Source organism: Saccoglossus kowalevskii, chromosome 17 (assembly GCF_978046115.1).
Source record: "Saccoglossus kowalevskii chromosome 17, keSacKowa6.1, whole genome shotgun sequence".
Classification (NCBI taxonomy): domain Eukaryota; kingdom Metazoa; phylum Hemichordata; class Enteropneusta; family Harrimaniidae; genus Saccoglossus; species Saccoglossus kowalevskii.
In genome coordinates this window covers 1,517,236-1,528,281 of record NC_140657.1, presented here as the reverse complement: position 1 = coordinate 1,528,281, position 11,046 = coordinate 1,517,236, and the positions used below count along the sequence as shown (strand labels likewise).

The following is an 11,046-nucleotide window of genomic DNA, read 5'->3' as shown; positions in this document are numbered from 1 at the left end:
CAGTTCATGCTTTTTAAGCAAGATCTCGCAGTGACATAAAAATTGCATATTGGTCTATTCCACATTGGAATAACAAATACTTTTTAATCAAAGCATTCCATTCATTAAGCTACTGTTAATGCATTAATTATTCACTGGGTGTTAATTTCACTGATAAGTAAAATCCGCTAAATTAATCTATGTGAACATGTAAAATAACAATTAAACTCATTGTTTCCTTGACAAATTTGTGAAATTAAAACGCAGTGAATATGCTCAAAACATAAAAATAGTGAAAATAAATGATTTTACAGTATTGTCTTGTAGCTGCTGAGTAATTAAATCCATGATAATCCAGAAACTATGATAACTACAAACAGTAATACAGTATTGTACTTGACTTTGATTGTGTCATCTGTGACGATATCATCAACAATGGAGTCAAGTTTTATAACAAGAGCTTGAGAAGGTGCTAAATTCAGAGACTCTAGATTAATGCGTATTCCATTAAGTTCCATTGAACTACTTATAAGTATAGTTCCCCACTCTGGTATGTCATCTACCGTGGTGTAGTCGTCTATAGAGCTTGTCGCACCAACATTCATTGTAATAAGAAAGTGATCATCCTCGGAGCGAGCATCACGTACAAATGAAAATATCTTGTCAGTAACAATGGCGTAGCGTAGTTCACCTTGTGCAAGAGCATGATATTTCTGTCTCTCTGTTGCCAACATTACATACAAGTTCAGAATAGAGAATTCATCAGCAGTTTCATTCTATTTGAAAATAAAATACACATCATATACACGTACATGTTTTATACTGGAACTAGTTTTTATGTTATACAACATTCAGTAAACAATTTAACTTTAAATGTTGTATCAAATTAGGTAATGCATTGCAGCAATACTGAAGTAGAACATATTTACAGTTCAATCTGTGGCTAAACCCACAGAGGCCAAGTTGGCCTTTCTCTGACATGGCTAAACCCACAGAGACCAATTTGGCCTTTTCCTGACCTGGCTAAAGCCACAGAGGCCAAGTTGGCCTTTCTCTGACATGGCTAAACCCACAGAAGCTGAGTTGCCCTTTCCCTGACATGGCTAAACCCACAGAGGCCAAGTTGGTCTTTCTCTGACATGGTTAAACCCACAGAGGCCAAGTTGGCCTTTCTCTGACATGGCTAAACCCACAGAAGCTGAGTTGCCCTTTCCCTGACATGGCTAAACCCACAGAGGCCAAGTTGGCCTTTCCCTGACATGGCCAAACCCACAGACGCTGAGTTGCCCTTTCCCTGACATGGCTAAACCCACAGAGGCCATGTTGGCCTTTCTCTGACATGGCTAAACCCACAGAGGCCAAGTTGGCCTTTCTCTGACATGGCTAAACCCACAGAAGCTGAGTTGCCCTTTCCCTGACATGGCTAAACCCACAGAGGCCAAGTTGCCCTTTCCCTGACATGGCTAAACCCACAGAGGCCAAGTTGGCCTTTCTCTGACATGGCTAAACCCACAGAAGCTGAGTTGCCCTTTCCCTGACATGGCTAAACCCACAGAGGCCAAGTTGCCCTTTCCCTGACATGGCTAAACCCACAGAGGCCAAGTTGCCCTTTCCCTGACATGGCTAAACCCACAGAGGCCAAGTTGCCCTTTCCCTGACATGGCTAAACCCACAGAGGCCAAGATGCCCTTTCCCTGACATGGCTAAACCCACAGAGGCCAAGTTGCCCTTTCCCTGACATGGCTAAACCCACAGAGGCCAAGTTGCTCTTTCCCTGACATGGCGAAACCCACAGAAGCTGAGTTGCCCTTTCACTGACCTGGCTAAGCCCACAGAAGCTGAGTTGGCCTTTCCCTAACATGGCTAAACCCACAGAAGCTGAGCTGGCTTTTCCCTAACATGGCTAAACCCACAGAGGCCAAGTTGCCCTTCCCCTGACATAGTTAAACCCACAGAGGTCGAGTTGGCCTTTCCCTGACATAGCTAAACCCACAGAAGCTGATTCGCCCTTTCCCTGACATGGCTAAACCCACAGAAGCTGAGTTGCCCTTTCCCTGACATGGCTAAACCCACAGAATCAGATTTGGCCTTTCCCTGACATAGTTGAACCCACAAAGGCAGAGTTGGCCTTTCCCTGACATAGCTAAACCCACAGAGGCAAGGTTGGCCTTTCCATGACATGGCTAAACCCACAGAGGCAGAGTTGGCCTTCCCCTGACATAGCTAAATCCACAGAAGCTGAATTGGCCTTTCCCTGACATAGTTGAACCCACAAAGGCAGAGTTGCCTTTCCCTGACATAGCTAAACCCACAGAGGCAAGGTTGGCCTTTCCATGACATGGCTAAACCCACAGAGGCCATGTTGGCCTTCCCCTGACATGGCTACACCCATAAAAGCTGAGTTGGCCTTTCTCTGACATGGCTAAACCCACAGAAGCTGAGTTGCCCTTTCTCTGACATGGCTAAACCCACAGAAGCTGAGTTGCCCTTTCCTTGACATAGCTAAACCCACAGAAGCTGAATTGGCCTTTCCCTGATATAGCTAAACCCACAGAGGCCATGTTGGCCTTCCCCTGACATGGCTACACCCATAAAAGCTGAGTTGGCCTTTCTCTGACATGGCTAAACCCACAGAAGCTGAGTTGCCCTTTCTCTGACATGGCTAAACCCACAGAAGCTGAGTTGCCCTTTCCCTGACATGGCTAAACCCACAGAGGCCAAGTTGCCCTTTCCCTGACATGGCTAAACCCACAGAGGCCAAGTTGCCCTTTCCCTGACATGGCCAAACCCACAGAAGCTGAGTTGCCCTTTCCCTGACATGGCTAAACCCACAGAGGCCAAGTTGCCCTTTCCCTGACATGGCTAAACCCACAGAGGCCAAGTTGGCCTTTCCCTGACATGGCCAAACCCACAGAAGCTGAGTTGCCCTTTCCCTGACATGACTAAACCCACAGAGGCCAAGTTGGCCTTTCCCTGACATGGCTAAACCCACAGAGGCCAAGTTGCCCTTTCTCTGACATGGCTAAACCCACAGAGGCCAAGTTGGCCTTTCCCTGACATGGCTAAACCCGCAGAGGCCAAGTTGCCCTTTCTCTGACATGGCTAAACCCACAGAGGCCAAGTTGGCCTTTCTCTGACATGGCTAAACCCACAGAGGCCAAGTTGGCCTTTCCCTGACATGGCCAAACCCACAGACACTGAGTTGCCCTTTCCCTGACATGGCTAAACCCACAGAGGCCATGTTGGCCTTTCTCTGACATGGCTAAACCCACAGAGGCCAAGTTGGCCTTTCTCTGACATGGCTAAACCCACAGAAGCTGAGTTGCCCTTTCCCTGACATGGCTAAACCCACAGAGGCCAAGTTGCCCTTTCCCTGACATGGCTAAACCCACAGAGGCCAAGTTGGCCTTTCTCTGACATGGCTAAACCCACAGAAGCTGAGTTGCCCTTTCCCTGACATGGCTAAACCCACAGAGGCCAAGTTGCCCTTTCCCTGACATGGCTAAACCCACAGAGGCCAAGTTGCCCTTTCCCTGACATGGCTAAACCCACAGAGGCCAAGTTGCCCTTTCCCTGACATGGCTAAACCCACAGAGGCCAAGATGCCCTTTCCCTGACATGGCTAAACCCACAGAGGCCAAGTTGCCCTTTCCCTGACATGGCTAAACCCACAGAGGCCAAGTTGCCCTTTCCCTGACATGGCGAAACCCACAGAAGCTGAGTTGCCCTTTCACTGACCTGGCTAAGCCCACAGAAGCTGAGTTGGCCTTTCCCTAACATGGCTAAACCCACAGAAGCTGAGCTGGCTTTTCCCTAACATGGCTAAACCCACAGAGGCCAAGTTGCCCTTCCCCTGACATAGTTAAACCCACAGAGGTCGAGTTGGCCTTTCCCTGACATAGCTAAACCCATAGAAGCTGATTCGCCCTTTCCCTGACATGGCTAAACCCACAGAAGCTGAGTTGCCCTTTCCCTGACATGGCTAAACCCACAGAATCAGATTTGGCCTTTCCCTGACATAGTTGAACCCACAAAGGCAGAGTTGGCCTTTCCCTGACATAGCTAAACCCACAGAGGCAAGGTTGGCCTTTCCATGACATGGCTAAACCCACAGAGGCAGAGTTGGCCTTCCCCTGACATAGCTAAATCCACAGAAGCTGAATTGGCCTTTCCCTGACATAGTTGAACCCACAAAGGCAGAGTTGCCTTTCCCTGACATAGCTAAACCCACAGAGGCAAGGTTGGCCTTTCCATGACATGGCTAAACCCACAGAGGCCATGTTGGCCTTCCCCTGACATGGCTACACCCATAAAAGCTGAGTTGGCCTTTCTCTGACATGGCTAAACCCACAGAAGCTGAGTTGCCCTTTCTCTGACATGGCTAAACCCACAGAAGCTGAGTTGCCCTTTCCTTGACATAGCTAAACCCACAGAAGCTGAATTGGCCTTTCCCTGATATAGCTAAACCCACAGAGGCCATGTTGGCCTTCCCCTGACATGGCTACACCCATAAAAGCTGAGTTGGCCTTTCTCTGACATGGCTAAACCCACAGAAGCTGAGTTGCCCTTTCTCTGACATGGCTAAACCCACAGAAGCTGAGTTGCCCTTTCCCTGACATGGCTAAACCCACAGAGGCCAAGTTGCCCTTTCCCTGACATGGCTAAACCCACAGAGGCCAAGTTGCCCTTTCCCTGACATGGCCAAACCCACAGAAGCTGAGTTGCCCTTTCCCTGACATGGCTAAACCCACAGAGGCCAAGTTGCCCTTTCCCTGACATGGCTAAACCCACAGAGGCCAAGTTGGCCTTTCCCTGACATGGCCAAACCCACAGAAGCTGAGTTGCCCTTTCCCTGACATGACTAAACCCACAGAGGCCAAGTTGGCCTTTCCCTGACATGGCTAAACCCACAGAGGCCAAGTTGCCCTTTCTCTGACATGGCTAAACCCACAGAGGCCAAGTTGGCCTTTCCCTGACATGGCTAAACCCACAGAGGCCAAGTTGCCCTTTCTCTGACATGGCTAAACCCACAGAGGCCAAGTTGGCCTTTCTCTGACATGGCTAAACCCACAGAGGCCAAGTTGGCCTTTCCCTGACATAGCTAAACCCACAGAAGCTGATTCGCCCTTTCCCTGACATGGCTAAACCCACAGAAGCTGAGTTGCCCTTTCCCTGACATGGCAAAACCCACAGAATCAGATTTGGCCTTTCCCTGACATAGTTGAACCCACAGAGGCAAGGTTGGCCTTTCCCTTACATGGCTAAACCCACAGAGGCAGAGTTGGCCTTCCCCTGACATAGCTAAACCCACAGAAGCTGAATTGGCCTTTCCCTGACATAGCTAAACCCACAGAGGCCATGTTGGCCTTCCCCTGACATGGCTACACCCATAAAAGCTGAGTTGGCCTTTCTCTGACATGGCTAAACCCACAGAAGCTGCGTTGCCCTTTCTCTGACATGGCTAAACCCACAGAAGCTGAGTTGCCCTTTCCTTGACATGGCCAAACCCACAGAGGCCAAGTTGGCCTTTCTCTGACATGGCTAAACCCACAGAAGCTGAGTTGCCCTTTCCCTGACATGGCTAAACCCACAGAGGCCAAGTTGGTCTTTCTCTGACATGGTTAAACCCACAGAGGCCAAGTTGGCCTTTCTCTGACATGGCTAAACCCACAGAAGCTGAGTTGCCCTTTCCCTGACATGGCTAAACCCACAGAGGCCAAGTTGGCCTTTCCCTGACATGGCCAAACCCACAGACGCTGAGTTGCCCTTTCCCTGACATGGCTAAACCCACAGAGGCCATGTTGGCCTTTCTCTGACATGGCTAAACCCACAGAGGCCAAGTTGGCCTTTCTCTGACATGGCTAAACCCACAGAAGCTGAGTTGCCCTTTCCCTGACATGGCTAAACCCACAGAGGCCAAGTTGCACTTTCCCTGACATGGCTAAACCCACAGAGGCCAAGTTGGCCTTTCTCTGACATGGCTAAACCCACAGAAGCTGAGTTGCCCTTTCCCTGACATGGCTAAACCCACAGAGGCCAAGTTGCCCTTTCCCTGACATGGCTAAACCCACAGAGGCCAAGTTGCCCTTTCCCTGACATGGCTAAACCCACAGAGGCCAAGTTGCCCTTTCCCTGACATGGCTAAACCCACAGAGGCCAAGATGCCCTTTCCCTGACATGGCTAAACCCACAGAGGCCAAGTTGCCCTTTCCCTGACATGGCTAAACCCACAGAGGCCAAGTTGCCCTTTCCCTGACATGGCGAAACCCACAGAAGCTGAGTTGCCCTTTCACTGACCTGGCTAAGCCCACAGAAGCTGAGTTGGCCTTTCCCTAACATGGCTAAACCCACAGAAGCTGAGCTGGCTTTTCCCTAACATGGCTAAACCCACAGAGGCCAAGTTGCCCTTCCCCTGACATAGTTAAACCCACAGAGGTCGAGTTGGCCTTTCCCTGACATAGCTAAACCCACAGAAGCTGATTCGCCCTTTCCCTGACATGGCTAAACCCACAGAAGCTGAGTTGCCCTTTCCCTGACATGGCTAAACCCACAGAATCAGATTTGGCCTTTCCCTGACATAGTTGAACCCACAAAGGCAGAGTTGGCCTTTCCCTGACATAGCTAAACCCACAGAGGCAAGGTTGGCCTTTCCATGACATGGCTAAACCCACAGAGGCAGAGTTGGCCTTCCCCTGACATAGCTAAATCCACAGAAGCTGAATTGGCCTTTCCCTGACATAGTTGAACCCACAAAGGCAGAGTTGCCTTTCCCTGACATAGCTAAACCCACAGAGGCAAGGTTGGCCTTTCCATGACATGGCTAAACCCACAGAGGCCATGTTGGCCTTCCCCTGACATGGCTACACCCATAAAAGCTGAGTTGGCCTTTCTCTGACATGGCTAAACCCACAGAAGCTGAGTTGCCCTTTCTCTGACATGGCTAAACCCACAGAAGCTGAGTTGCCCTTTCCTTGACATAGCTAAACCCACAGAAGCTGAATTGGCCTTTCCCTGATATAGCTAAACCCACAGAGGCCATGTTGGCCTTCCCCTGACATGGCTACACCCATAAAAGCTGAGTTGGCCTTTCTCTGACATGGCTAAACCCACAGAAGCTGAGTTGCCCTTTCTCTGACATGGCTAAACCCACAGAAGCTGAGTTGCCCTTTCCCTGACATGGCTAAACCCACAGAGGCCAAGTTGCCCTTTCCCTGACATGGCTAAACCCACAGAGGCCAAGTTGCCCTTTCCCTGACATGGCCAAACCCACAGAAGCTGAGTTGCCCTTTCCCTGACATGGCTAAACCCACAGAGGCCAAGTTGCCCTTTCCCTGACATGGCTAAACCCACAGAGGCCAAGTTGGCCTTTCCCTGACATGGCCAAACCCACAGAAGCTGAGTTGCCCTTTCCCTGACATGACTAAACCCACAGAGGCCAAGTTGGCCTTTCCCTGACATGGCTAAACCCACAGAGGCCAAGTTGCCCTTTCTCTGACATGGCTAAACCCACAGAGGCCAAGTTGGCCTTTCCCTGACATGGCTAAACCCGCAGAGGCCAAGTTGCCCTTTCTCTGACATGGCTAAACCCACAGAGGCCAAGTTGGCCTTTCTCTGACATGGCTAAACCCACAGAGGCCAAGTTGGCCTTTCCCTGACATGGCCAAACCCACAGACGCTGAGTTGCCCTTTCCCTGACATGGCTAAACCCACAGAGGCCATGTTGGCCTTTCTCTGACATGGCTAAACCCACAGAGGCCAAGTTGGCCTTTCTCTGACATGGCTAAACCCACAGAAGCTGAGTTGCCCTTTCCCTGACATGGCTAAACCCACAGAGGCCAAGTTGCCCTTTCCCTGACATGGCTAAACCCACAGAGGCCAAGTTGGCCTTTCTCTGACATGGCTAAACCCACAGAAGCTGAGTTGCCCTTTCCCTGACATGGCTAAACCCACAGAGGCCAAGTTGCCCTTTCCCTGACATGGCTAAACCCACAGAGGCCAAGTTGCCCTTTCCCTGACATGGCTAAACCCACAGAGGCCAAGTTGCCCTTTCCCTGACATGGCTAAACCCACAGAGGCCAAGATGCCCTTTCCCTGACATGGCTAAACCCACAGAGGCCAAGTTGCCCTTTCCCTGACATGGCTAAACCCACAGAGGCCAAGTTGCCCTTTCCCTGACATGGCGAAACCCACAGAAGCTGAGTTGCCCTTTCACTGACCTGGCTAAGCCCACAGAAGCTGAGTTGGCCTTTCCCTAACATGGCTAAACCCACAGAAGCTGAGCTGGCTTTTCCCTAACATGGCTAAACCCACAGAGGCCAAGTTGCCCTTCCCCTGACATAGTTAAACCCACAGAGGTCGAGTTGGCCTTTCCCTGACATAGCTAAACCCACAGAAGCTGATTCGCCCTTTCCCTGACATGGCTAAACCCACAGAAGCTGAGTTGCCCTTTCCCTGACATGGCTAAACCCACAGAATCAGATTTGGCCTTTCCCTGACATAGTTGAACCCACAAAGGCAGAGTTGGCCTTTCCCTGACATAGCTAAACCCACAGAGGCAAGGTTGGCCTTTCCATGACATGGCTAAACCCACAGAGGCAGAGTTGGCCTTCCCCTGACATAGCTAAATCCACAGAAGCTGAATTGGCCTTTCCCTGACATAGTTGAACCCACAAAGGCAGAGTTGCCTTTCCCTGACATAGCTAAACCCACAGAGGCAAGGTTGGCCTTTCCATGACATGGCTAAACCCACAGAGGCCATGTTGGCCTTCCCCTGACATGGCTACACCCATAAAAGCTGAGTTGGCCTTTCTCTGACATGGCTAAACCCACAGAAGCTGAGTTGCCCTTTCTCTGACATGGCTAAACCCACAGAAGCTGAGTTGCCCTTTCCTTGACATAGCTAAACCCACAGAAGCTGAATTGGCCTTTCCCTGATATAGCTAAACCCACAGAGGCCATGTTGGCCTTCCCCTGACATGGCTACACCCATAAAAGCTGAGTTGGCCTTTCTCTGACATGGCTAAACCCACAGAAGCTGAGTTGCCCTTTCTCTGACATGGCTAAACCCACAGAAGCTGAGTTGCCCTTTCCCTGACATGGCTAAACCCACAGAGGCCAAGTTGCCCTTTCCCTGACATGGCTAAACCCACAGAGGCCAAGTTGCCCTTTCCCTGACATGGCCAAACCCACAGAAGCTGAGTTGCCCTTTCCCTGACATGGCTAAACCCACAGAGGCCAAGTTGCCCTTTCCCTGACATGGCTAAACCCACAGAGGCCAAGTTGGCCTTTCCCTGACATGGCCAAACCCACAGAAGCTGAGTTGCCCTTTCCCTGACATGACTAAACCCACAGAGGCCAAGTTGGCCTTTCCCTGACATGGCTAAACCCACAGAGGCCAAGTTGCCCTTTCTCTGACATGGCTAAACCCACAGAGGCCAAGTTGGCCTTTCCCTGACATGGCTAAACCCACAGAGGCCAAGTTGCCCTTTCTCTGACATGGCTAAACCCACAGAGGCCAAGTTGGCCTTTCTCTGACATGGCTAAACCCACAGAGGCCAAGTTGGCCTTTCCCTGACATAGCTAAACCCACAGAAGCTGATTCGCCCTTTCCCTGACATGGCTAAACCCACAGAAGCTGAGTTGCCCTTTCCCTGACATGGCTAAACCCACAGAATCAGATTTGACCTTTCCCTGACATAGTTGAACCCACAGAGGCAAGGTTGGCCTTTCCCTTACATGGCTAAACCCACAGAGGCAGAGTTGGCCTTCCCCTGACATAGCTAAACCCACAGAAGCTGAATTGGCCTTTCCCTGACATAGCTAAACCCACAGAGGCCATGTTGGCCTTCCCCTGACATGGCTACACCCATAAAAGCTGAGTTGGCCTTTCTCTGACATGGCTAAACCCACAGAAGCTGCGTTGCCCTTTCTCTGACATGGCTAAACCCACAGAAGCTGAGTTGCCCTTTCCTTGACATGGCCAAACCCACAGAGGCCAAGTTGGCCTTTCTCTGACATGGCTAAACCCACAGAAGCTGAGTTGCCCTTTCCCTGACATGGCTAAACCCACAGAGGCCAAGTTGCCCTTTCCCTGACATGGCTAAACCCACAGAGGCCAAGTTGGCCTTTCCCTGACATGGCCAAACCCACAGAAGCTGAGTTGCCCTTTCCCTGACATGGCTAAACCCACGGAGGCCAAGTTGGCCTTTCCCTGACATGGCCAAACCAACAGAAGCTGAGTTGCCCTTTCCCTGACATGGCTAAACCCACAGAGGCCAAGTTGGCCTTTCCCTGACATGGCTAAACCCACAGAGGCCAAGTTGCCCTTTCTCTGACATGGCTAAACCCACAGAGGCCAAGTTGGCCTTTCTCTGACATGGCTAAACCCACGGAAGCTGAGTTGCCCTTTCCCTGACATGGCTAAACCCACAGAGGCCAAGTTGCCCTTTCCCTGACATGGCTAAACCCACAGAGGCCAAGTTGCCTTTTCCCTGACATGACTAAACCCACAGAGGCCAAGTTGCCCTTTCCCTGACATGGCTAAACCCACAGAGGCCAAGTTGCCCTTTCCCTGACATGGCTAAACCCACAGAAGCTGAGTTGCCCTTTCGCTGACCTGGCTAAGCCCACAGAAGCTGAGTTGGCCTTTCCCTAACATGGCTAAACCCACAGAAGCTGAGCTGGCCTTTCCCTAACATGGCTAAACCCACAGAGGCCAAGTTGCCCTTCCCCTGACATGGTTAAACCCACAGAGGTTGAGTTGGCCTTTCCCTGACATAGCTAAACCCACAGAAGCTGATTCGCCCTTTCCCTGACATGGCTAAACCCACAGAAGCTGAGTTGCCCTTTCCCTGACATGGCTAAACCCACAGAATCAGATTTGGCCTTTCCCTGACATAGTTGAACCCGCAAAGGCAGAGTTGGCCTTTCTCTGACATAGCTAAACCTACAGAGGCCAGGTTGGCCTTTCCCTGACATGGTTAAACCCACAGAGGCAGAGTTGGCCTTCCCCTGACATAGCTAAACCCACAGAAGCTGAATTGGCCTTCCCCTGACATAGCTAAACCC

At 50.8% G+C, this 11,046-nt stretch overlaps 1 protein-coding gene across 1 annotated transcript in view; it reads right to left on the bottom strand.

The window, feature by feature from the left end:
- Positions 1 to 317: 317 nt before the first annotated feature.
- Positions 318 to 11,046, bottom strand: part of LOC100377932 (salivary alpha-glucosidase-like) — a 34,767-nt gene continuing 24,038 nt past the window's right edge. Inside the window, exon 11 of the mRNA XM_085492359.1 lies at positions 318 to 755. Coding sequence (XP_085348485.1) covers positions 318 to 755 — 438 coding nt within the window. The remainder of the gene's footprint in view (positions 756 to 11,046) is intronic.